The sequence below is a fragment of the Heloderma suspectum genome, chromosome 7 (genome assembly GCF_057233095.1).
Source record: "Heloderma suspectum isolate Gila_16-S chromosome 7, 16-S_ref, whole genome shotgun sequence".
NCBI classification, from domain to species: Eukaryota; Metazoa; Chordata; class Lepidosauria; order Squamata; family Helodermatidae; genus Heloderma; species Heloderma suspectum.
Window position 1 is genome coordinate 27,843,768 of NC_139464.1, and position 27,887 is coordinate 27,871,654.

The 27,887-nt window shown below is 42.0% G+C and overlaps 1 protein-coding gene across 2 annotated transcripts in view; it reads left to right on the top strand.

The window, feature by feature from the left end:
- FGD4 (FYVE, RhoGEF and PH domain containing 4) overlaps positions 1-27,887 on the top strand; it is a 154,373-nt gene that overhangs the window by 87,060 nt on the left and 39,426 nt on the right. For both annotated transcript variants that reach the window (XM_084809448.1, XM_084809449.1), the window contains exons 2-3: positions 14,561-14,722; positions 22,210-22,390. In XM_084809448.1, the coding sequence (XP_084665574.1) occupies positions 14,561-14,722; positions 22,210-22,390 (343 nt within the window). The remainder of the gene's footprint in view (positions 1-14,560; positions 14,723-22,209; positions 22,391-27,887) is intronic.

A 27,887-nucleotide genomic window follows, 5' to 3' on the forward strand; every position in this document is an offset into this window, starting at 1 on the left:
GACAAGCCACACAGAACCCATGGGCTGTTTTAGGGTTGCGGGTGGCTTGTCAACCATCCCAACAACCCACCCTTGTTGGATTCACACATAACGAAAAGCTACAGCGCTCCATACGACACCTCAAATATTCCAAATGGCAGCTGTAATGAGAAGCATCTCGGGGAAATTCACCCACGGTGGCTTCTTGTTATGTGTGAACTGGGCCTGTGTCTCCCTCTGCCCTAGTCCCACTCAAAAAATGACAGTGTTTGTTGCCATCTTTTCACAAACTGGCATCTAGATTACATTATGAGGGGAAGGTTTGCTTTTGTCCCATTCAGAAGACATAAAGGAAGGACATCTAACAATTTGTTCCCATAGAAACACATCACCTGTGGTTTCCATATCAAAAGATGTGCCTGACAATTTTGCAGGACTGTTACAAGAGTCTCCAGCAATAGTTCTGGATCCAGTAACCCCCTTATGCCCAAACTCCTCCCATTACTCTATACTAATTGTGAACACATTGCCCTTATGTAGCCAAAACAGCACAATCCACACACAAGAGCAAGGGATAAGGGGAACCCCAAGGTTTGCAGAAGTACAAAAATCTTTACAAAAAGCCTATCCCAAAAGACATAAGCGGCGGGGGGGGGACGACCTCCAGAATAGTCCAGTGGGGAGTGGGCATTCTCAACGTTGAGTGTCCGGTGGTGCTGGGAAAATGAAATGGGTTATCCTGGAAAACAGCATGGCTGGTGAGAAACTTGAAAAGGAGCACTGCACACTGCACTATCTTGATGCATGTCTAACCTATTCCTTGTTATTTCTGATATTGAACTTTCCTTTGATGCCAAAGGGGTGAATGTGCGAATGTGGGAGCACAATAAAAAGAGAGGTAACTTGCAGGATATGATAGCTGAAATTTTAAAAAAGCCAAGACTACTTGAAACACAAGGGTTACTACTGTGTCTTTTTCAATGGCAAAATTCTACTCTCTCCTCACACAACTTAATGTCTGTACTGGGCAGGAAATTATGAGAGGAAATAACATCCTAGTGTCAGCATGCTTGTTCTCCACTTTAGAGAATATAGACAAAGAACTAGGATTGTTGTATGTCTGCTGAAATATTCCATGTATATTAATCAATTTTAAATGGAAGCAAACACCAATCTCAGTGGAGATGTCTTCCTCTGGTGATTTAGATTCTGAGAATTGTCTGTACGGATATCTTGCCACATATTAAAACTGAAGTTTGGTGTGAGTTTAACCCACTTCTTTTGCAGTATCTACACAATTGAATACTTGGCCTCCGTTTAATTGTGGTTGTAAAGATTACTGAGATCATATGTGAGAGGTACTTTGAACACTTCAGTGACACCATATACATTTTAAGTATTACAGCTTTTGTTCATCACTACATGTGGGTTATGGAGCTGTTAGGAGTCTGAGAAGTGGACATAGGGTTGTGTAATGGAGGGTCATGTCCAGTATAGAGGACAATTCACCCTCTGGGAATTCTTGTAATTGAGGAGCTGGTTTCATTGGTAGAAATCTACTCACCTGATTTTGTAACTTTTAAGTTATTTAGAGCTTTAAAGACATTTCCAGTACCAAACGCAGCATTAGTACTCTATTCTGCTGCTGTTTTTTCTCATATTGTACTGGTTTTAGTCTTGCTGCTGTTTTTTTCTTGGTTTATTCTGCGCTGGCTTTATTTTTTGTTTTAATGTTTGTACTGTATGTTTTTAATGAACTGTACAGTATTCAGTTCCCCTTCATGGATCACTGCCTTGTTGTGGCGAAGGGGCTTGCGTAACTCAGTGAAGCCATAAGCTATGCCATGCAGGGCCACCCAAGACGGACAGGTCATGACAGAGAGTTCTGGCAAAATGTGGTCCACTGGAGAAGGAAATGGCAACCCACTCCAGTATTCTTGCCAAGAAAACCCCACAAAACGTATCACAAGGCTAAAAGATATGACGCCGGAAGATGAGCCCCTCAGGTCAGAAGGTGTCCAATATACTACTGGGGAAGAGCAGAGGGTATTTCCAAGTAACACCAGAAAGAGTGAAGCAGCTGGGCCAGAGCTGAAACGACACTCAGCTGTGGATGTGTCTGGTGGTGAAAAGAAAATCCGATGCTGTAAAGAACAATATTGTTTAGGAACCTGGAATGTAAGATCAATGAATCAAGGTAAGCTGGAGGTGGTCAAACATGAGATGGCAAGATTGAACATCGACATCTTGGGAATCAGCGAACTAAAATGGACAAGCATGGGCGAATTTAATTCAGGTGACCATTATATCTACTACTGTGGGCAAGAATCCCTTAGAAGAAATGGAGTAGCACTCATAGTCAATAAAAGGGTGAGAAAAGCAGTACTGGGGTACAATATCAAAAATGATAGAATGATCTCAGTACGAATCCAAGGCAAACCATTCAACATCACAGTAATTCAAGTCTTATGCCCCAACCACTGAGGCCGAAGAAGCTGAGGTTGATCAGTTCTATGAAGACCTACAACACCTTCTAGAACTAACACCAAAAAAAAAGATGTCCTTTTCATCATAGGGGATTGGAATGCCAATCCCCTTTCACCCTCAACAAAAGGCTCTTTAGATCCTCTTCGCTTTCTGCCATATAATCTGCCTTATAATCAAAGCTATGGTTTTCCCAGTAGCAACATATGGCTGTGAGAGCTGGACTATAAGGAAGCTGAGCGCCGAAGAATCGATGCTTTCAAACTGTGGTGCTGGAGAAGACTCTGACGAGTCCCCTGGACTGCAAGGAGGTCAGATCAGTCCATCCTAAAGGAAATCAACCCTGAGTGCTCATTGGAAGGACAGATACTGAAGCTGATGCTCAAATATTTTGGCCACCTAATGTGAAGAGAAAACTCCCTGGAAAAGACCCTGATGCTGGGAAAGAAAGGCAAAAGGAGAAGGGGACGGCAGAGGATGAGATGGCTAGATAGCATCACCGATGCAATGAATATGAATTTGAGTACGCTCCGGGAGAGAGCGGAGGACAGGAAGGCCTGGCATGTTTAATGACTGAACAACAAGAACAGTATTCAGTTATTGGGTGGTTTAAAAGTACAGGAAATAAATAGAAAGGATCTTGTGTAACTGTGGATATTTTCCACTTGGGTTTTGGACGTTTTACTCATAGACCCCCAAAGCTATCCTTTTTTTCCTGAATATTCCTGTTGAGCAAGGAGTGGAAGACAAAGGCATTCATCCTGAAAATCTGGATTTCAGCAACATAATTTCCGCTAATACTGAATTCATGTGACTGAATGCCTATCAGTTTGAAAGTTCTCCAAAAAACTCATCTCCCCCTCCCCAACATTTAGCAATAAAGTGTTCAGGTTTAGGTCTGGCATCATATGTAGCAAGTCAGGGGAAGGTTTTAGAACAGTGGGTAAGAATGAAAAAAATATGATACAACTTCTCCCTTTCCCTGAAACCTCTGTAAGCAACTCCAAATGACACTGCAAACCTCTGGTTCCAGGCTGGCTGGAGTCTTGAATAAGAACACTCCTGTTGGGGGCTGGGGTCATTACAACATTACTAATTGTTTGTATCCAGTTTCCATGTTGTTGCTGCTATTCAGAGAAGTGCAATTGGCAGTATTGTTACTGCAGATATGAACCTGTGCTTTTACTTCCAGGAAGTAATTCCTAGGTTGAGGAAAAGCCACCCATACCAGGCAGGTGAATCATCTTAGGCAGCACAGATAACCTTGTTTTACAATGAAAGAAAATAGCCCTGATGTGACTATCAAAGGTTAGGGTTTTTTAAGGACTAAAGAATTTACTTTTTAAAATCAAACCTTTAAAAGAAATTCTGTGCCCTAATGAGTATAGAGGCTCCATGTCCAAAATTATTTGCAGGCCAATGGTTTGACTCTTTTGTAAGCAGTTTAGCTTGGCTAGTGCCTAAAGACTACTCTGTTTCATTCAGCTGTAGTGTGCAAGAGATTTTTCTTTTCAGTCTCCACCACAATTTATACTACAAAGGCTTTCTTAATCATTAGTATCTAATCACAAGTTTTGGTAAAAACGACTAAGAGTCTTGAACTGTAAGCTTGTGACAGTTTCCAGAGGGTAGCTGCATTAGTCTGTTGCAGCAAAACAACATTCTTGTGGCACTTTAAAGACTAACAGATTTATTTGTTAGTCTTTAAGGTGCCACAAGCCTCCGTCGTTGGTGTAAACTTGTGATCTTTACGGTGCTGCAAGACTTTTTGGTTTTGCTGCAGCAGACCAAGGTAGTTAACCCTCTGGAAATTGTCCTAATTCTTGGAGGCATTCCACTTTGAGAAGTTTATGTTCCTGAGCTATGAAAACAAGATTTGTTTGTTTGATAATTTTGACAAAGGCAAAAGAAAAGTGGCACTGGGGATATAAAAGCTTAGGAAGGAGAATAATAACCACTGAGTACTTTGCGGAAGTGGCTATTATATGATTTAACCATGAAAAAACTTTGCTTTTCTATACTGTTAACAGAGTTTGAAGTTTTTAAACAGCTGAGGTACAAGAGTCAAACAACCTTGCAGTTGTCTGCTCTACTTCTCTCTCGCAGTTTGAAAGTTACATAATTTGACTTCCCTCTTAACTATTTAGCTGGAATGAAATCCATGCTTCCCCCCCCTCCCGCCCAGCTTCTTGCTCATTTGCATGCTTACTGAAGAGCAGTACAAAAACAGGCATACCTCAAGAGGAGCTGGGCAGTCTGCTTATAACGTTCTTAAAGTATAAACTTTCAGTGTGTACTGATATCGAACTCCTCCTAGGTCTGGTCAGCAAAGTTTGCAGCTGAGAAGTATGTGAGCCAGTCATATGATCTTTGCCATTGCAACATCGATTCTTTGTAGGCACAATAGCGCTAGATTGACTTGTGTATCTAAATACATGACTGCCATGTCGTCTGATCCAGGTAAATAGTTTCCTGTTGCTGCTGTTGTTATTGTTTACTTGATTTATCAAAGTTCTCCTGATGCAGATTTTCTTGTGTGTGTGTGTGTGTGTGTGTTCTTTTCATACTTTTGAGCATCCCCAAATTAATAACAGTATAGCAGTCATAAATGTTGTGTAATACTTCTGGAATGCTGTACCTCATCCCCTTTGTTTCAACTAGTATTATTAGTTTAGAAAGCAAAAAGTTTGGTTAATATATTATGGAAAATGACTGTGTTTTGCTTTTGGCTTTCTTCTTCTGTTACTTTAAGGTGGTTGGAAGTTTTATTGAGCAATTGAATTAGCTGTTATGTTAAGTGATTTCTGTTTCCGGTTTATTTTTTGACCTGACAGCCTGGGAATTCTCTGTTCTACAGTTGAATCTCTCCTAGTTCCTCTTCCTATACATCATTTGTGATAGTATGTGAGATACCATTTCCCCTCTCATTTGTGTAATAGAATCTATTGGAATCTATTGTTGAAAAGGCTATTTTGCATTAAAAATGAGATTATATAAACATTCAATAACTTGAAAAAAGAGGCTTACATATCTGTTCCACCGTGTCCATTTTTGCATCCATCCAGGCAATGTGTGAACAGCGTGTGGAGAATTTAACAGTGCAGGACTTTATTATGGATCTTCAGTCCTTAATAATTAGTTCAGGAAAAGTTAATATGGTTTGCTACTCTTGTTGAATATTAGTTTATTAAATACAGCACTACATCTACTGAACCTTGAGAAAACGCTCCATTTGAAACTAAGAAGTAGTATGTACCCTCCACTTCTGCCATTCACCGAAGTCATTAGCCTCCTTTCAGGAGCATCAGAACTTATCATGAACACCTTTTATTCTGCAGCCATCTTTGTTCTGCATGGGTCACTGATCTGGGCATGCTGCTGTGTCCCTGCATCAGGAATGATTGATCCAATTGTATCCATTAAGGGGGGTTGCAGATCTTGGCTAGCTGTGTGGTCTTTACCTGTCGTCATGCTCGGTAGAGCCAAAAGCCTCTGAAGTTCAGCATAAGATCAGTGATGATTCCCACTCCTCAGTTCCAAGCGCAGAAGGGATCTTCAAGTGCACACAAGCTTGAGCTGCCACCTCCTTCCTGCCTTCTTTGCCCGTTATCTCTCAGTGTTAAGCAGCACCCAGCATGTGCATTGCTGCTGCCCCCCACCAGCACAGCCCTGCCCTTTCCAGCCCAAACTGAGTGGAACAGGAAGTAGATTCACACACTGTGCTAAACAACATTGGCTCCTCATGTGCTGAACATTTCCTAGCACTGGCAGGTATTGGACAAGGCAGACGATGAGGTGGAGCTATAGAGGGCACTCTGTTTCAAAGAATATTTCCAAAGCAAAGTGCTATGTCAGGGATGCAAAGCCTGAGGTCTGGGGGACCGAATCTGGCTCCTCTGGGGTCTCAGTCCAGCCCTCTGGGGTTCCCCAGGTTGCAATGCCTCCTTCCCCTGGCCCAACCCTCTTTTACCCGAACATTGGGTGGTTTCCCAGATTTTCCCAGTTTCCCAGTTTTTCCACCCATCCTAAAAGGTTGAAGTGCACCTTCTAAGGCTTAGTTACTGGCAGAGCTTTAACCTACAACCAGCAGGTTATTTTGCCTTTGCCCCACCCCTTTTGCCTTCAGCCACTCTGGAATGTGGCCCCTGAGAGCTTCTTCACAATGGAATGGCACTCAGGCTGAAAGGTTCAACACCCCGCGTGCCATGCAGATGATCCCCTGCCTCCTCCAGAGCTTAGAAATAGTAGGGAGGGTCTACTTCTTCCTTCTGTCTCCACCTCTCTCTGTGGCTGCCAACAAAACCATTTCTTTTCCCTTTCTTATCCTTCCTTCTCCAGTAACTCTCATCTCTAGGAGTTATTTGGTGCATGAGCAACTGTTGCTGACTAGTGCACAGTACACACACACACAGCTCATCCTGAAAGGGGGGATGTGCTGGTGAAGGGCAGGACTCTCCCAGTGAGCACTGAGGGGTACTGGGAAGGGGGAAAGAGGAGTCTTGCAGTGGATAGTGGTGGTGGTGGTTTGTCATGCTTGCCAGAGGGGGAGGGGTCCCTCACTGTGGCATATGTGGTGAGTAGATTTGTGGACTTCTGCACCTGATGGAGAGATCAGGTGGTGAAATTACCTGCCTTAGTGGAGGATGATTGGAAGGCCAGACCAAGGACTCATACAGAGATGTAATAGGCAGCCTCTACTCTAGGGTGGTGTCCAATTCCTTTGACCTCCCCTTTTGCAGTCAACACACTCCAGGATACCAGGCTTCAGGCTCACTACTTTATTAGTTAATTAACAACAGGTTACTTACAAATGCAAATTCTAGGAAACTGTCAGACTACAATGAAAACAGCTACTCCGCACAATTACGAATATCAATAGAGGAGCTGGAAGTGGAAGTTAGAGAATTTGCCAGCAGTCTGAACAAGAACCTCTTGGCCAGACTAGCTTAGGAGGGATGCCCCTCCCTTACGGCGGCTAGGCTTTCACACATAGCCAACCTGGTGGAGCGTCTGAGCTCTGCCTCTTAACTTTTCCCACTTCGCTCTGTGACGGACCCTAGCATCCCTCAAGTCACGCCCCTCACTCTCCTCCTCGCCTGAAACCTGGGTTCTCATGGAAGATGGGGCGGGGGGAGGCGAGTTCAGGCTGATCCATCTGTGAGTCAGGGTCTTGGGTAGAAGGCCTTGTCATATCTGAGCTCACTAGGGAGGGAGCCTCCCCCTGTTCTGGCTGTTCCCATTCTGAATCCGAGCCACTAAACATCTCCACACGCTCAGATTCATTCCTGACAAGTGGGTGCTTTGGGTTCACAAGAGCCTTCAATTATTCAGTTTAGTTCTCGCAGCATACTGCCAGATTTTGCAGCATGCTGCTCTTTCTGTACATTTTAGGAATGACTCAATGACATGCCCACCAAGTCATGTGATCTAGAACATCCAATCTTGCAGAAATGGCAGGAAACTGAGTTGTAATATCACCCTGGCAATCTTTAAGATCTCTACTGTCATGACCTTTTTTCACTTGCACTTTACTGTTCAGGAGGATTTCCATTCAGAACTAGTGCAGCATGCACACATTTGAGGATTCCTTCCTGACTTGTTCCTGTTTTAAGACAAGGAAAAAGAGCTTCTCATGATTGCTTAGGAAATGCACACTTGCACCACAGTCCCCAAATAACAGTGCGAGAATGTGCACATACCCCAGAAAGGAAGCACATGCGTGCAACAAATTACGAGCCATTGAACAACTCCCCCCACCCCCATAAGAGTTGCCTGATGATTATTCTGGGCATTGCAGTTTCTAAAAATAGATAAAACAGGAAGACTCAGTGGAGGCAATATGAAAGATCTTACACCTACAGAAAAGTAGTGTGTGGTTGGGTGGGGTGAACAGTATTTTGACAGTTTTCAAATATCTGAAACAATTTCATAAGACGAGAGAACTTGATTTATTTACCCCAGATATAGTGATGGCCACCAACTGTGATGGCTTTAGAGGGGGATTAGACAAATTCATGGAGGATAAGGCTATCAATGGCTACTAGTCAAGTTGTCTGTATATTATCTCCAGTATCAGAGACAGTATGCCTCTGATTATCAATTGGCGAGAAACATGAGCAGTATGGTGCTTTGGCACTTGTATTCTACTTGTGGGCTTCCCACAGGCAGCTGGTTGGCCATTGTGTGAATAGAATGCTGGACAAGATGGACCCTTAGTCTGATTCAGCATGGCTTTTCTTATGTTCTTGTTTTAAGAGGGGTGATGATAATAAAAGTGTTTATAATGCCCATGGGCACGTGTTGCTGAAGGTATTTCAAGTAAACATAAATATTGTTAATTAAGTAAAATCACATCCCAACCATTTTAAAGCTGTATTTTAAATAGAAGGGGCAGCAGTGGAAGAACAAAAAGACTATTGGGGTCATTATAAGGGCCTCAGAAAGCACTTGGAGAGGTGGTGGGTTTTTTCAGGCTAAAATTTGAAGGGACATCATGTGTAAGTGCAGAGGGCTATCTACTTTGGAAGGTTGTAGGTTATCTCCTTTTATGCTGATGTTTTATTTTGAGGGATGCTTTGACTGAGGGATAACCTTTCTCAGAGACCTGAGTTGACTAGGTGGAAAAACTGGGTTCCTTCTAGCTCTGTGATTAAAACAAATACACTAGGGCTGTTCAGACATTCTGTCCCACGCTCAGTGGTTGAGTGTGGGTTGTTGTTGAACCGTGGGTGAACCGTGAGTTCGCGTGTTGTCTGAACATCCACAGGGTGGCTTGTTAACCATGCAGCGTGGCTTATTTTCTCAAACAACCTACCTTGAGAACCCATGGTTTGTTGTTTGGTTGTTCAGGGTAGTTAACAAGCCACACTCGGTCGTTATCAAGCTACCCTGCAGACATTTAGACAACATACTAACCTACAGTTCAACAAACAACCCACACTCAGCCACTGAGTGTGGGTTAGTCTGAACAGCCCCACTGAATTAACGTCCTGTCAAACAACCTGGGTATCACTGATAATGTGCAGAAATACATGCCTAATAAGTGTATATTGCACATGCTCAACTTTTCTAAAGCCAATGGTTAGAATGGGAGTGTTCTGTCAGTGCAGTTGCTTCCTAACCTCTTGAAATCTCAACACCACCTTGTCTTTTTCAGGAACTTGTTAAAGCTAGCTACACAAAAGGAATCCGAGGTTTATGAGATGCAGTTTAATGAGAGTATAGAGTTGTCATAACTTTCCAGTCAATACATAAACTTGTCCAGAGTTCCAGTCCTGCAAGATTCACTCAAGCTTTCATTCAGTTATATTCACAGATGTTTTTAAAAAACAGATTGATATAGCAGAGGTGTCTTGAGTTACCATAACTCTGACACCTATCTTGCTGGGTTTAACAGACATAAAGAAAAGTTGCAGAATGACTTCACAAAGCAGGACTGTCTCCTGGCTTGAACTAGGCCCATGAGGCCATTCTTAAAGAATTCCAATCAAGTCAGAAACGGGAAGTGTCTTGCCTCACAAGGACTTCAAATTCTTTGTGTGAACACACTGGATGGATTGTTAGTTTTTCTTTGTTTTTCTTCTGTGCTTTATAAGCTGGTGGCTATTAAGCAGGACAAGTGTCCTATGAAATAAGCAATACTGCCTAGGGGAATTGTCACAGACATGCATCATTTTACCTGCATCATATCTGGACCTTGCTTTTAAACCAAATCAGAAAGTGAATTAGTGCTCAGCTTTAGCACTAACGTCCGAGTTATAAATTTGCTGGCATCATTCTCCTGTTGAAAAACACCAACGAAGAATAATTCTGGAACTGAGGTGAGGTCCTGGGACCCCTTCTTTAGATGAAATGGCAGCTGTATGATCAGAATCAAATTCAGGCTTTTTAAATCCCTTTGAATGTTCACATAAAATTGCAGTATATTAAAAAAACATTTCCAGCTTTCCTAGCAAGATTGTGCACATAAGCAATTTATAAAGAAACACATGCCCGTTTTTTAAAATTATTTCAAGAATGAAGAAAATGCTCTTTACTGTAAGGAAACTTACTAGAACCACTAAGTTAATATTTTATTTATTTATTTATTTATTTATTTATTGCATTTATACCCCGCCTTTCTTCCTCTCGCAAGGAACCCAAGGCGGCTTACATTATCCTCCTCCTCTCCGTTTTATCCTCACAACAACAACCCTGTGAGGTGGGTTGGGCTGAGCTTCCATGGCCAAGTGGGGAGTAGAACCCGGATCTCCCAGCTCCTAGTCCAACACTCTTGCCACTAGGATACCACAGAATGATGTTTCAGCTCACAAAAGCACCGGAAGTTTAAAAACTGACCATTTTACCAATAACTTTTTATGACCTTAAATGTATTCAGATATTTTTAAGGGATGATAGTAAAGTCTAGTAAATTATACTATTGTGGCTCTATGCTGTCACAAACATTTTCCCACAGCAGTGAAATTTAATTTTTCCCTCCGCAGATAATAGCGAATCATACTTTACAGCAAAGCTGTCTTCTTCATACATTTAAAAAGCACTTTCATGACAATCCACTAGTTCAGAACCTACAAAGATTTTCCCAAGTCTAATGGGAGCTAAAGCAATACAGCACACCAAACCCATCAAATCGAAATCAGGAGGGAAAACTAAATCAAAGAATTTAATTTTAACATATTAGGGCAACTTAAAATACTGTTCCCCATAATGGGGAAAATATATCTGTAGTTGACAATATAGAAAGTAATGTTAATATTTTCTTTATCTGAAGATACTTTAGGCAAGTAACAAACTTCATTCTTACTGGCTCCTCAGACAATTAATTGCAACCCATGCCAGCTTATAGTGTTCACAGAAACTACATGAATATTAAAAGTTATAGAAACCAGCAAAAACATGGCAGAGTGTGTGGGGAAGTCCAGAAGCAAATGGGCTACCTGATTATAGTTTGAAGGTAGGCTGTAATAAACAACTACTTTATAAGAGAACTTGTAGAAAATACGGACCAAATTTTGGCGTGTACAATCTAAAATACAGGTGCTGAAAAGAATTCTTGTCAGTTACAGTCAGTAATTTTTCCAACTTTGCACAACAAATCAACAGACAAAACCTGATGGATGTGTGTGTTGCAAGCATCCTCTCAGAAATGAAAAACGCCATTTGTGTAGCTTAATAGTAAAGATGCTTGTTTAAATTAGGATTGATGGACTTTGAATACTAGCTGTGTAATATAACCTACCTGCATAGATAGAGGCTTAAGACAGAGAGGCTGATTGTAATCAGGGAAAGAGACAAAAGTCTGAGTTTTCAGCTGGCCTGCAAGGAGAAGTAGGGGTGGGGATCTGCACCAGTTGCATGCTGTTTACTTTTGGGGAATTGAGGCTGCTTTAAAAAGCAGCATTTTTTGTTGCTGTTTATCTGTCCACCACCATCACCCCACATACTGTGCTCATGTTGTGCGTTTATAAACCAATATCATTTTAAAAAATGCCATAAACCAGTATCGTTTTAAAACATGCCACAAAGTTCCAGTACACTCTGCACAAAGAAGCTGACTTTGTAGTTGCTGTCCCTAGAGCTTTTTATTGCTTGTGGAAGTGGGAAGCCATGAAACAATACTGTTAAAGTTGAGAGGCTAAATTCCTTTGTGCATAGTAAATCCCTGTCTCTGACTGAGGCTGTACAAAAAAAATTAGAGATAATTGACTGACTGCAAGTAGAATAGTCTCTCCCTGCCCCACCATCTGCATCCAGCAAGACTGCAGAAGTTATAGATGAAAGCATGCTGCTGTAAGTGGGGGTGGGAAACCTATGTCCCACAGGAGACTGAAACAGGGGACTAGGGTGCTAAAATCAGAGAGCATTTCTCTGCTCCATTATTCTCAGCGCCGTGGGTGCATTCTCAAAGCCTCGGGTGTGCCATAAACTGACTCTGTGGAAATTGGCCATACATCTTTTATAGCTCACACAGGCATTGACAGACTACAAATGACAGGCATTGACAGATGCTTGTCTTTCTAAAGTAGTTGCAGCTCAACTCCCACTTCATATCAAAACACTTTTCTTCACATTTTTAGTATTCTGAGATATTCTGGGATATTTTGCTGTAAGTGTTCTTAGAGAAATTAATGCATTGGGAAGCAAGGTCAGAGTTCTTCACTGTTAAATGTTCCTTCTCATTTCCCACTGGTAATGCTGTATGTTTTTTGCACTCTCCAAATCTCTCCCTTCTCTTCAAAAAGAAAGCCACGTGTTGCCATTGAGGGTGTCTTGGAGAAACTAAATGATATCTAAGACATTTGTTGTTTTGTCTATTTGTAGTCGTTTCTGGAGATCTCAATTTTTTCTATATATTCCCAAATCCATTCCAGCCCTGACACCCAATTAAGGGTGATTTCATAGCAACAAACCTGCATTTGTCCCAAAGTGTGTACAAAGAATTGTATCCAATCCTGAGGAGTGTACTTGTGTGATAAGTTAAAGTACTTATTTAAAGTGTGATTGTATTTTTTTAGGTGTACACTTTGAAAATCTTAGGTGTGCACTTACACATTCACTGATTGAAGGTGCTGTCAGTTTCTGTAGATGGACTAATCTAGAAATCTCTACCAGGAGGGATCCATACATGTGATTAAGTGTTCTTGTGTTTATTGTTCCTTCAGCAGACACCTGCTGAACTGCAAAATGTATTTTAAATACTAGGGAGTTTATGGCTCACTTTGTTAATTTGGCAAGTGACATTTGTACACCATAGTACTGCAAAGTGTACATCATAGTACTGCAATACATGCATAGTAAATAGAGAGAGAGTCTGTGGATTAATGCAGAAGATATGTACATTTACAGTTTGGAGACTAAAATTGACTTCCTCCCTTCCCTTCTTAAAGATCTACTAGTGATGGTGTCCTTTTGTGGCCATATCAGTGTTGGATTTCCATTCCCACAGTGGTTTAGTCAATATATCAATTTGCCTTGGACATGTCTTTCTAACATATCGGGGGCTATAATTTTAATTGCATCTAGTTCATAAATTTAAAATAACATGTCCAACCCATTCAATTTTACAAGCAGCTCTCTTCTAACCTAGGTCAAGGCTCCTAGCCCATGTCATTCTCTACAATAATCTGGCACATTTCCTGATGTCACTGTTTGGAAACTAGGTCTACATATTGCACTGAGCTCTTGTGAATACAGGTAGCCAAATTCTGCAGCTGTTTTCTCTGTGCTTCACATGACCATGCCCTTCTCTGTTTTTTTCAGCTGTATTGCATTGTATTTTTTTCTAATATCTGACAGCTGTTTGGGACGCTTCTTTTAAAAAATGAAGGTCTTCTCCTTAGTGTTGTTCATCCAGCCAAAGACATTCCCTTAGCTGAACTGATGTAATTGTTTTTTTGTCTTGCAATTTGAAACCTTTGTAAAATTGTCTTCTGGAGAAAGAGGAAAGAGTGGCTAGTTTTTGGCTTAAGTAGTCAAAATCTTAACTGGTGTCTCTTTCAGGTCTATGCATACATAGGTAAACATGTACAGACGGAGTAGTTAGCACTGGAATTGCCCTCTAAATGCACTTGATGTTGCATCATAGCAACATCGACTATTGGACCTTCCGGTCTGCAGTTCAGCGTCTTAACCACTAAGCCACCGCGGCCCCATAGCCACCGTGGCCCCATTATTGGTAGTGAAAGAGAGGTAACTACTAATGGTGGCTTTTAAAATCTTTGACAGCTGTAGTGCCATACATTCTCCCTTTTCTGTTGAATCACAGAAAAATGAATGTAGATCTATGTTTGCTACACTTCTGCAGTTGCTCATTTCAGAATTTTGAGGCAGCAGCGAATTAAAATAGAATTAGGCACTGAAAGTTTCAGATTGTACTCTAGTGCATCCTCTTAGAAGTCCCTGAAGAATTGAGGCTTATCCAGGTGTTTCAAGGTGCTGCATACTCCTGGAGAATGTGGTAGTAGGAGAATAAGCTATTCAGATTCAGCCATTCATTTGACTTGGTGAAAAGTTCCTTCCCAAACTCATAGTATAATAATGAACTAGCAAGGAAATCCATATGTTCAGTCATGTTCACATTTGCTTTTTCTCCTTACAGGTGGCAGTTCATGTCCAAAGATCTTCATAACTCCACCTTGTTCAGCAAATAGCACAGCTAGGCTTTATCAGCCAAACATCTGCAATGAAGTGGCGCAGGGAATAAATGGAAACGTGCCAGTTAAAAGCTCCCCACAGCTAGCTTCAAATCCAAAGCCTCAAGGTGAGTAGCAACTCAATTCTGTGCCCAGCTCTAAACCTCAGGGACCAGCAAGTCAATTTGCTTGAATCAAACATGCAGTATTTTGTGGCACAAATAAAACTGTTTGTTTACTTGTACTAATGAATTGAGATATGCACGTATGATCATGAAATTATAAGTGAACTATGGTGAAAATACGAAGAGATAAATATAGTATTGGTCTTTGGGGTCTCAGTAGTGACCAGCTATAGGGTTTATTTGACTGCAGCCTCCCTGGTGTGTTTTTATTGTAAATATGTAGCAAATTTAGCTTCTCAAAGTAATCTTGCTTTTCTGAGCTGTGAAATGACTCTAGACTGTCAGGTCACATGCTTTAGTGGCTAAGAAAAGAATGAGGCCCTTAAGATATGGGAATACTGAGATATGAGCAGGAAGTGTTTTTAAGGTATATGTCTTTGTGTCTCAGCTTTGCATCTCAGACAGTATAATACACAGAGCTATTTACAAGTAAAGTAAAGGAAGTGACATTGTGCTAATTTTTGTAAACAGACAACCTAGTCTCCTAATCATTTTCTTTTCATTTTATGCTGGTTTGGTCTGTCAAATTTAAGTGTTTTTAAATGTACACAGCAAGTCAAGACCTATGCTTTCTTGAAGCAATAGCACACAGTGGGGCCGGTTCACATGATCACAGGGTGGTTAACAAGCCACTGTGGCTTGTTAACCACCTTGCGTGTACCTGTCGTGTGCCAGCTGGATTTGCACAATTACCCTCTCATGTCATCCAAACTTGGCCAGGGAGTAGGAGGAGGGCTTGCTGAGGTGGATAACAAACCACCCAGAACCGATGGGCTGTTGTAGGGTTATGGAGTGGTTTGTTCCCCACCCCAACAAGTCACCCTCACCAGGTTCAGACGACACAAGAAGCCACACTGGCAAGGGTAATTATGCAGATCCAGCCAGCACATGCAGGGTGGTTAACACAGTGGTTAACACATTGCCACAAGATGTGGTAATAGCTGCTGACTTAGGTGGAATTGAGATTAAATGATAGCTAAATTAGATAATAGCTAAGTGGACATCAGACAGTAGCTAAGTGGGACCTCCAAATTCAGAGGCAGTATTCCACTGTATACCAGTTGATGAAAGGGGGGGGAGGGTTGCCTTTATGCTCTGCTTGTGAGGTTTTTGGGAGCATCTGGCTGACCACAATTGGAAACAGAGTACTAGATTGGAAAGAGCCTTGGTCTGATTCAGCAGAGCTGCTGTTTACGTTCTTTTGCTCATCTTGAGAAGGCTGCTCAGAATAGTACAGTAAGCACATGGATTGCAATTGATTGCAAGACTCAGGTCTAAATTAATGGACCAGTTGTCTTATAATCTAGATTGTTCTTGTTTAAACTTCTCTCTCTCTCCCTCTCCCCCCCCCCCCATACGCGCACACACATACAATGATAGCAACACATGTAATGAACAAATAATCAAAAGATTATTTAAAACTTGTGTTCTGGTTTTGCCAATATTTGGCAGAATTTGATAGGACAGGAAATGGGATCACAGTCCTGAAATGTACTGTGTACCTGCTTTGTAGTAAATAATATTCCTCTAACCTACTAATTGAAGACAGCTTAGAATGTTTTCTTTGGCTGTTCTGTATGGTTGTATGTTCAAAGATTTGCCTTTAATGGAGTGGAAAATATTCAAGGTCTGTCTTTCCTACTCAAGATTGGTACTGGCAACTAACAATGGACTCTGACCTGGTTTTGCACAGTGCTTTTCTTTCTGCAAAGCAGCTTACACGTTTGGAAACGAATTGTACTATTATATACTATTTTTGTGCCCTCAGGTTGGTTGAATACATGCCAAAAAAAGAATCAAGTGCAACATTTAGTCTTGTAAAGTTTGTTTTACACTGTATTGATATGATTTAAAACAACAAACTTCATAAATTTTGACTGAAAAGATAAGGCATTAGAAATAAGCAAGAGTTTTGGAGCAAGTTTCTTGGTGTTCAAGCCAAGTTATCTATAGCATGGATCCTAAGATAAATTAATGTAAGGAAGTTCATAGAAGGAAAGTTTCTTGTCCCTTCCTCTCCCCTCCAGCCATCTGCCCCCCCCCCCCCAAACCTCTCTGGAGGCCCTCCTGAACAATGTGGAAGGGGATGTGGGGGAGGGAGGGATTGCCTGATTAGATGGGCCTGATTTGGAGCAATTTCTCCCACCATTCACACCTCATCCCACATTGTTCAGGAGGTCTCTCAACCCTCCAGAGAGACTTTCTGAATGGCACAGATGGCTACAGGGGGAGGAAAGGATGAGAAACTTTCTGTCTGTGAACTTCCTTAAGTTAACTTATATTTGGATCCAAGCCTTTGTGTTTAACCTTAAAGCAAGGCATAAAGTGAATGTTACTATGTTTGCAGTGCTGAATCACATGCATATGGATCGCTATGACCTCAAAGAAAGAGGCATGGAATAGGCTTTATGGGATATTTTGTCCAAACTCAAAAGGTTTGTCTAACAAAAATCCTAGAACAAGGTGCACTTTTATAAAGCATGTAAACGGAGGCAGAAAGAGCAGGATAGGCAGTCTTTTGTTAACCTGCTAACAAGGAAGAAGTCTATTTTTTGATATTTTGGAATACAGTGGCACAAACTGATTCGTGTAGATGTCAAAGCAATGGTCCTAGCCTTTCCAGTAATTCCCAAGCAATGTGCTAGGGCACATTTAGTGTGTGGTGAGAAATAAATAAAGGCGCTTAGGAACACCCATCTACAGAGGAGGCTGCATTTCTTCATGATTAATTGCTCTAGCCCAAGGGAGGGCAAACGTAGATTTGGATCTACTGGTAGGTCTCTGGGTCATTTGCAGTGGATTCACAAGAGTTTCTGACTCCAAATTATTTACCAATAGGAGCAGCAGAATGACTCCTAGCCCATCCAAAATTATACTGCTAAAATGAAGAAAGCTTCAGGTAACCAGGAGTAGATTTTTGCATGGAAGGACTGTGAGCTGCACAAAACAAATTCCTGGGCTCAGAACCTAGCTGTATACTATGGATATACTATTTTCATCATCTAAGGCCCTTGTCCAGGTGCCTCATCTGAGGGAGGCTCAGAAAGTGGCAACAAGGGAGAGGGCCTTCTCAGTGGTGGCTCCCCCTCCCTTATGGAATGATCTCTCCAGTGAGTCCTGTCTGGCACCAACATTGTTGTTTTTTCAAGTTAAGCCTTTACTGTACTCTCAGGCATTTGGCAGCATATGATAAGGTTGTTAATTCTGATCCTGGATTTGTTATTGGTGATTATTAAAATTGCTTAGTAGTGTGTGTGTGCACGCTGTCTGTTTATGTGTTTGTATGTAAACGGTTTTTATATTATGTACAATATTGTATTTTTAAGGTTTTTAAACTTTGTAAAGTGCCCAGAGAGCTTTGGCTATTGGGTGGTATAGAAATATAATAAATGAAATGAAAATCAAATGTATGTCTTCTGCACCAGGCAAAAGTTTGTGGATCTCTGGGCTTTTATTTGGAGCACTCTGGCATTCCTGCTACAGACACAGAGCAGAGTTGCTGCCTTGAAAGAGGCTACCTGTTGCATCCTTATGTGAGTCATTGCTCTTGACTTGCAACCAAGAGGCATCTCCAGAACAGTGACTTGCATACAGCAGGTAGACTGCACTGAGAGAAGGTACTTCTTTCTGTTACAGTTACTTTTGGGTTATATGTGTAGTGTACCTTTTCTCTCAGAAATTTGAGAAACACTGGTCTACCCAGACTGGCAGTTCTCCTTTCTTTTCAACAATATTGCACTGTCTGATAAAGGCACTATGGCTACAGTGCTGCACATTTCTTGGCAAGGCAATGGATCTCTAAACCTTCACACATTTCACTCATTCAGCATAGTATGATTAACTTGTTCAGTTCTGGCATTCTTCTGGAAGGTTGCTTTGGGTATTCTTCACTGTACTCAAGATGCTTTCTGTGATATTACTTTAATCACGGCCATTAACCCTATCTAAACTACTTCCTCCTCCATTGTCTTCTTCTCTGGGGTAATTCTATGTCTTCGTTTGTCTCAGCCAGTTGGTCTCGATTTCTCCTGCTTCCCTCTAATGGTTTTATCATCTCTCTGTCAGCTAGTAGTTCAGTTTTATGACAATTATCTGATGCCCATTGGCCTAGATTTGCCTGTCAGTTCTAAAGGAAAACACAGGGTAGGAAACAGATAGCATTCCTTAACAGCAAGCAGGTAGATATTTAAGCGCATTCCAAAAATCATTGAGACACAGTGCAGCTATAATGAGCTATTATGACAGTTCCAAGAAAAACAAGGTGACAATAATAGCTGTTCTTCCAATTATCCCTTCATGATGTTTTCTTTCTCTTTTGTGTGTTCAGAAAACCTCTGTTAATGTAGAAAGTGGGCGGAATTGATGGCTCAGTTCATAGCCTAATTACAGAAAGAACAGGATTGGCCTGGATTCTGCTGGGATGCTGTTAAAAAGGATTGTGATTTTATCATAATTCCCCCCCATCTTACGTGTTTACATGCTGGACTGATTTATTGTGTACACACCACACATGGATGTACACAAGAGCTTACAGATAACTTTGTCCATGTACAAAAATTACTCGCATGTTCCAGATTCACAGTTTATATTTTAGCTTAGCATAAATTACAATATAAGGCTTATGTGACCATCCTTGGCTTGCCACTGTTTCACACTCCCAAGTGGTAGGACAGGCCTGGCTTCAGAAGTCATTATTGTCAGGCACCTGCCAATGGCCTGTGCCCTGAGGACAGCCCACAACCAAATGTGAAGTTTAAGAATGCGCACAAATACACATTCTTCACTTCTGGTTGTGGTGCAGTCCAAGGCTGCAACTGTTCACCAAACATATACAGCAGCTGCTCCAGCTACATAAGGAAATGAGGTAGCAATGGTGGCTAGCAGCAGCATAAGGCCTCCAGCAGCCACAGTCTGGCTAGTTATGGGAAAGCCGCTTTGAGATTCACTTAGATAATAGCCACGTCATCTACAGCTTTGGCACACCATCCGTCGACTGCTGCTTGGCAGGAGCCCTAAAGTACACTGTCAAGTTGAGAGGGAGAGGCGGGGAATCAGCACAGGGGGTGGTGGTGGCAGCAGTTCCCTTTTCCTTGCTTGTCTGCTTTCCCCATTCTCACTAAATCTAGGCTTAAATGTGGGCATTGCCACCCCACTTTCTGACACCATTCAGATGCACATAAACACACACACACATACCGTTCCTAGCTTCTCTCTCAGGTGATCCATATCGATCAGCTGTGGGGAGGGGGCATTGTCCCTGCTCAGTACTGAGAAAGGAAGCCTTTCTCAGTCCTGAGCAGGAAAAGCTCTTATCTCCAGTCAGCTGCTGACCGTAGATAAGAGCTTTTCCCTGCCTTTGGAGAAGAGGTGGAACCTGATGAAGGAAGTGGCAGGCCAGATGGGGAACCCCTGTGGGATAGAGGTCCCTCATGTCTAACATGGGCACCTAAAAGTGTTGACAAACTTGTATATAAGCATACATATTGGACACGTTGTATGGAGACAGGATTAGCCATTGCTTCTCGCCCAAGAGCACTTTCAGTATATCAAAAACAGATTTGTGCAATGTGTTAAACATCCCTGAACTTGGCTACTCTTATATGAGCTAAATTTTTAGAATAAACACCAGCTGTGAATCTGCAAAGGCGAACAAAACATTTATCTTGTATATTTATAGGTTTTTGTAAATGAACTCTCAGCACTTACTTTGGTCCATTTGCAACTTGTTGCATGGAACCTGGGCTGAGTTAAACAGGTGGTACAGTATGCTTTGCATTAGTTAGTAATGTCTCATGTGGGCATTGGATATGGCATTAATCTATAGTGATAAAGAAGTATAATTTACCAAGTTTGATTGTGGTAAGATTTATGTTTCTCCTTCCACCATGCTTCTGATGTCTTCCAAAGAGATTCTCTTGCACTGAGAAAATAAGAAAGGGGGAAGGGGGAATAGCTAGATGAATTGGCTTTCCATTTTCATGAATGAATTTGATAATGGATTTGCAAAGAGGGTCCCTTCATCTCTGTGTCTCTATAGTCTATAGCAGGGGTTCCCAACACGGCATCCGCGGGCAACATGGCACCCCTGGGGACTACCAACGGTGCCTACAAAGCTCTTGACTCCCTGCCCCCTTCAAAAAAATTTTTTTTCAATAAAAACGTTGGAAAATGTTAGGGCAGTCTTCTTTCTCTGCCTTTGTAGCCTCTACCCTTGCTCTTCCTCTCCCCTCTACCTCTTTGCCTTGCTATTTCCCCCTCCCTCCCAGAGTCCAGCGTCACTATTCCCCCCCCATTAGCTCACTGTTTCCCCCCCTCCTAGCCTGTAGCCTTGCACTTTCTCTACCCTGTTGCCTTGTTGTTTCCCCCTTCCTCCCAGCCTCTAGCCTTGCTATTTCTCTGTCCCACACCACCTCTTTAGCTCACTTTTGATGAGCCAGGCCCCTACGGCGGTCATTATGTGACTAGCCACATCCTCCATTTTGTGGTGGTACCCACCACAGTTTCTCAAATTCTCAAGTATGCCCATAGATCCAAAAAGTTTGGGGATCCCTGGTCTGTAGGATGGTGTCAAGCTTAACACTTTTCTTATACAGTAATACTTGGTGTTTGTAGTGGAGCTCTTTTGACTATTTTAGAGTGCTTTGCATACATTATTTTAGTAATCCTGACAGCATTCCTGTAAGGACTGCTGACTGGGAATATGGGGATTGTAGTCAAACATATCTGGAAAGTGTCAGGTTGAGGAAGGTTGAGTGTTTAGTATTACAGCCTACAGTCCAAAAGTGTGTTTGGAGCAGTATTGAGATAATTTTGCATTGTCAGAAATTGTTGTTTTAGTATAAAGGGGGAGGGGCCAAAGAGGAAGTGGGGTGTGGTTAAAAGACAAAAGCTGTGGGACCATTGGGAGGGGTCAGAGAAGGAAGGGGTGTGGTTGGAAGAGGAAGGGGCTCCCAAAGGCAGCCCACTGATGCTATGTTGCCCAATGCCCACAAAAAATTAAAGCTAGCCCTGCAGTAGAAAGCTTCAGAGCAGCCTTTTCAAGTCTTAATTGTAGATTATGTTCTTTGGCCTTTTTACTGTGCTTATTACTGATATATTTCTTGATGTAGGTGTGGAGGGTGGTGGACACAAAGCAGGTCTTGCTTGTGTGGTTCATTCATCCACCTTAAGTCCCTAAGAAGATACAGGGCAGTGAGGGGTGAATGGACAGAGGACAGGGTTGTTGTTTTAAATCACAGTGGAGTTCCTCCATCTGAGGGTTACGTGGAGCTGAAGATCAAAAACAAGAATCTAAGAAATCTGGTCATCTTGGAAGGGCTTAAACAATCCCACAGAACTTTTTTTGGGAGTCATGGGTTTGAACAGCACTGATATATGAAATTTCTACAAATATGAAATGCAGTTTCATGTATGTTCCTTTTTCTTTGCAGTGCCTCCAAAGCCATTGCACCTGCAGAATTCACAGTCACCCATTGCCCACCAAACCCCTAGGCATAAAGCTTTATATACTACGAAGCTAAGCATGGAGGAAGTTACACCTACCTCTTCTTGTGTATCAAAAGAGAAATCTAGTAAAGTGTCTGATCTCATCAGTCATTTTGAAGGAGGCAGGTAAACGTATTTCATTTTTATTCAAAGGCTACAGATTAAAAGCAACAAAAGCGATAATGAATGAGAAGTGGCATATGTTCCACTTTTACAGCAGAGGATAAATCGTTGTTGCTGTGTTTGATCTAGTGAGATGCAAAATTGGGAAGATGATATATTCTTGATGGGACTGAGCCAGATCTTCATTGTAAAAGCATACCCAGGTTCTTAGGACTCACGAATTATCTAAACCTTTATAATTATATTCCATCTCATTGTCTCCCAGCATCTCTCACCACTGTCTGTGCTGGCTAGGCCTGATGGAAGTTGTAGGCCAAAACATCTGAAAGACCATAAATTGCCCATCCCTGGTCTATTGCATACTGAAAGGAAATGGGCTTATTCTGCAACTGATATACATGCAGAGTTATAACAGTGAAAAGACAAAAAAGCCCTGCTAACCTTTGCAATGCTTCTGCAAATCTGGATTCTGATAGAACACAAAACCATGGTTTGTTTAGAATGGCTGCATTCAGATGTAACACTAATTTAGTGCCGCATGCATGAGCCTTGGGCTCATGTGCTTCCCTCTCCTCCTCCTGTGTGGCTGGGAGCAGGAGATTGGAAGCATCCACTTTAGTTTTTGTTTAATCTCAATTTATTTCATCCAAATGTGGACAAGCTGTGGTTAAATTTAAGTATGGTTTCTCTGAATAAGTCAACTTCAAGCATTTCTGATTCTGATTTATTCAGATAAACCATATTTAATATCAACCATAATTCCCAGTTTGGATGAATTGACAAATTGCAGTAGAAATGGAAGCAGCAGGAGGGAAAGTTAATCATTCTGTCCAAACCAAGGCAATGTCTGAACCTGAGCCTGCCCACAAACTGTAGTTTGTTTGGAGCTGACAAACCAATCTGAAACCACTATTTGATGCTGGTTTACAGAGCACTGTTTTTAGGTCTGCAGTTATCTGTGAATTCACATACCATTGTCAAACTACAATTAAGGCTGCTGATTCACCTTGAGATACTGCTCCACTGTGGAGACAGGAGAGAACTTGTTTCTTTAAAGTATTTTTAACTCATCCTTCATCCTAGGATATCAGGGTGGAAAACAGGAGGCATAAAACACCAAAATATAAGCCAATATAATACAATGAAACAAAAAAAGTTATACCAAGTCAGAAACATAAAAACAGCAAGGAGAACTAAACATAAGTCTTGTTCTGAGAAGATGGGAAACAAAAGTAGACAAGCAGCTCTAAACCATGGTTTCCCTGTTGTATGTCTGAAAGTTTAAACTATGGTTAACTATGGTCTGAGTTCTTAACTATGGTTAGTACAAATTGTGATTTTGCACTAGGTCTAAACCCACTCAATATTACACATTAATGGCTTGTCATGAGACTTTGGGTTTGAAGTTCCACTATACAGCCCACTTGAGCTGGGTCCTCTTGGTCCTCTGGGACCTGCTGGATTTCCTGGAGAACCACCACCTTAGAATATGAGATAAGGCAGGATATATTCATCTTTTGTATATTGTGTGGAAGGTAGTCCTGGTGGGAACTGGGAGGAATGGGGAATTTGGAGTTGGGAAATAAGTGCATGGTATGGTATACGGGAATGTAATTTAGGGAGCGTGAGAGACCTCCCCCTCACCACTTGTCCCATGCTTCAGACTCCTCTATATTTATATTATATTTATTTATTTAAAATATTTATAAACCACACCACATCCAAACAGATTCCATAGCAGTAAACAATAAAATATAAAAATAATAAAACATTGTATTAAAAATTTTGTTTTTAAAAATGCTACCAATAAAAACTCTGGCTGGTCAATCAAGGACGGCTTCTTGAAATAAAGATATTTTCAGAAGGCATGGAAACAACACAGTGTTGGTGCCTGTCTGAGCTCCAGAGGCAGGGAGTTCCATAGAAAGGGGGCCACCACACTGAAGATTCTTCTCAGGGTGGACTCCAATAGGTCCATGCCGAAGCACCAGGAGCATGACTTCAGTGACTGGGCAGGTTGATAAGGGAGAAGGCACTCTTTCGGGTATCCTGGTCCCAAGTTGTTTAGGGCTTTATACACTAGTACCAAAACCTTAAACCAGTAGTGAATAGGCAGCCGGTGCAGTTCCCTCAGCAAAGGAGTTTCGTGCTGAAAAGAGGCAGCTCCTGCCAACAACTGAGCTGTTGCGTTCTGCACTAGCTCCAGCTTCCAAACCATCCTTAAGGGCAGCCCCACACAGAGTGCATTGCAATAATCCAGTCTTTAGGTTACTGGCAATTGTACCACTATGGCCAAGCTGTCCCTGTCCAGGAGATGTTGTAGCTGGTGAACCAACTGAAGCTGGTGCCACCATGGCCACTTGAGCATCCACGACAGTGATGGATCTAGAAGTACCCCCAAACTATGAACCTGATCTTTCAGAGGCGGTGCAACCCCATCCAGAACAGGCAATGAGCCTGTCTCCTGGACTCAGGAACCACTCACCCACAGGGCTTCTGTCTTGCCAGGATTCAGCTTCAGTTTATTGGCCCTCATCCAGCCCATCACTGAGTCTAGGCACTGATCCAGGACTTGAACAGTTTCACCTGATGCAAATGATTCAGACTCCCAGGTCATTAGGGAGTATGTTGCTATTGTTCAGTCGTTAAGTCGTGTCCAACTCTTCGTGACCCCATGGATCATTGCACGCCAGGCCTTCCTGTCCTCCGCTCTCTCCCAGAGTGTGCTCAAGTTCATATTCATTGCATCGGTGATGCTATCTAGCCATCTCATCCTCTGTCATCCCCTTCTCCTTTTTTCTTCAATCTTTCCCAGCATCAGGGTCTTTTCCATTGAGTTTTCTCTTCGCATTAGGTGGCCAAAATATTTGAGCTTCAGCTTCAGTATCTGTCCTTCCAATGAGCACTCAGGGTTGATTTCCTTTAGGATGGACTGATTTGACCTCCTTGCAGTCCAGGGGACTTGTAAGAGTCTTCTCCAGCACCACAGTTCGAAAGCATCAATTCTTCGGCACTCAGCCTTCCGTATAGTCCAGCTCTCACATTTCATACATTACTACTGGGAAAACCATAGCTTTGATTATATGGACCTTTGTCGGCAAGGTGATGTCTCTGCTTCTTACTATGCTGTCTAGGTTTGCCATAGCTTTCCTCCCAAGGAGCAAGCGTCTTTTAATTTCATGGCTACAGTCACCGTCTGCGGTGATCTTGGAGCCCAAGAAAATAAAATCTGTCACTGCTTCCATTTCTTCCCCTTCTCTATGCCAGGAAGTGATGGGGCCAGATGCCATGATCTTAATTTTTAATGTTGAGTTTCAAACCAGCTTTTGCACTTTCCACTTTCACCCTCAACAAGAGGCTCTTTAGATCTTCTACGCTTTCTGCCATTAGGGTGGTATCATCTGCATATCTGAGGTTTTGATAATTCTCCCAGCAATCTTAATTCTGACCTCTGATTCATCCAACCCGGCGTTTCTCATGATGTATTCTGCATATAAGTTAAATAAGCAGGGCGACAATAGGCAGCCTTGTCGTACTCCTTTCCCAATTTTGAACCAATCGGTTGTTCCATGTCCAGTTCTTACTGTTGCTTCTTGACCCTCGTACAGGTTTCTCAGGAGACAGGTAAAGTGGTCTGGTACTCCCATCTCTTTAAGAATTTGCCAGAGTTTGTTGTGATCCACACAATCAAAGGCTTTAGCGTAGTCAATGAAGCAGAAATAGATGTTTTTCTGGAATTCTCTTGCTTTCTCCATGATCCAGCGAACGTTGGTGATTTGATCTCTAGTTCCTCTGCCTCTTCGAAACCCAGCTTGTACTTCCGGTAGTTCTCTGTTCACATACTGCTGAAGCCTAGCTTGTATGATTTTGAGCATAACCTTGCTGGCATGTGAAATGAGTGCAATTGTACGGTAGTTTGAACACTCTTTGGCATTGCCCTTCTTTGGAATTGGAATGTAAACTGATCTTTTCCAGTCTTGTGGCCACTGCTGAGTGTTCCAAATTTGTTGGCATACTGAGTGCAGCACTTTAACAGCATCATCTTTTAGGATTTTAAATAGCTCAGCTGGAATACTGTCATCTCCGCTAGTTTTGCTGTTAGTAACGCTTCCTAAGGCTCACTTGACTTCACTCTCTAGGATGTCCGGCTCAAGTTCAGTGACTGCACTATCATGGCTGTCAGGGACATTAAGATCTTTCCTGTATCTTCTGTGTATTCTTTCCACCTCTTCTTAATCTCATCTGCTTCTGTTACGTCCCTGTCTTCTTTGTCCTTTATCATGCCTGTCTTTGCACAAAATTTTCCCTTCATACCTCCGATTTTCTTGAAAAGATCTCTAGTCTTTCCCATTCTGTTGTTTTCCTCGATTTCTTTGCATTGTTCATTTAAGAAGGCCTTCTTGTCTCTCCTTGCTATTCTCTGGAACTCTGCATTCAGTTGGATATATCTTCCCCTTTCTCCCTTGCTTTTTGCTTCCCTTCTTTCCTCAGCTACTTGTAAAGCCTCCTCAGACAGCCACTTGGCTTTCTTGCCTTTCTTTTTCTTGGGGATGGATTGAGTTGCTGCCTCCTGAACAATGTTACGGACCTCCGTCCATAGTTCCTCAGGCACTCTGTCTATCAGGTCTAATCCCTGAAATCTATTCCTCACCTCCACTGTATATTCATAAGGGATATAATTTCGGTCATACCTGAATGGTTTAGTGGTTTTCCCTACATTCTTCAATTTCAGCCAAAATTTTGCAAGAAGCTGCTCATGATCTGAGCCACAGTCAGCTCCAGGTCTTGTTTTTACTGACTGTATAGAGCTTCTCCATCTTTGGCTGCAAAGGACATAATCTGATTTCGATATTGACCATCTGGTGATGTCCATGTATAGAGTCGCCTCTTGTGCTGTTGGAAAAGAGTGTTTGCTATGATCAGCGTGTTCTCTTGGCAAAACACTATTAGCCTTTGTCCTGCTTCATTTTGTACACCAAGGCCATGCTTGCCTGTTATCCCGGTTATGTCTTGACTTCCTACTTTAGCATTCCAATCCCCTATGATGAAGAGGACATCTTTTTTTGGTGTTAGTTCTAGAAGGTGTTGTAGGTCTTCATAGAACTGATCAACCTCAGCTTCTTCGGCCTCAGTGGTTGGGGCATAGACTTGAATTACTGTGATTTGAATGGTTTCGTACTGAGATCATTCTGTCATTTTTGAGATTGTACCCCAGTACTGCTTTTCCCACCCTTTTGTTGACTATGAGTGCTACTCCATTTCTTCTAAGGGATTCTTGCCCATAGTAGTAGATATAATGGTCACCTCAATTAAATTCGCCCATGCTTGTCCATTTTAGTTCACTGATTCCCAAGATGGCGATGTTCAGTCTTGCCGTCTCACGTTTGACCACCTCCAGCTTACCTTGATTCATTGATCTTACATTCCAGGTTCCTAAACAATATTGTTCTTTGCAGCATCGGATTTTCTTTTCACCACCAGACACATCCACAGCTGAGTG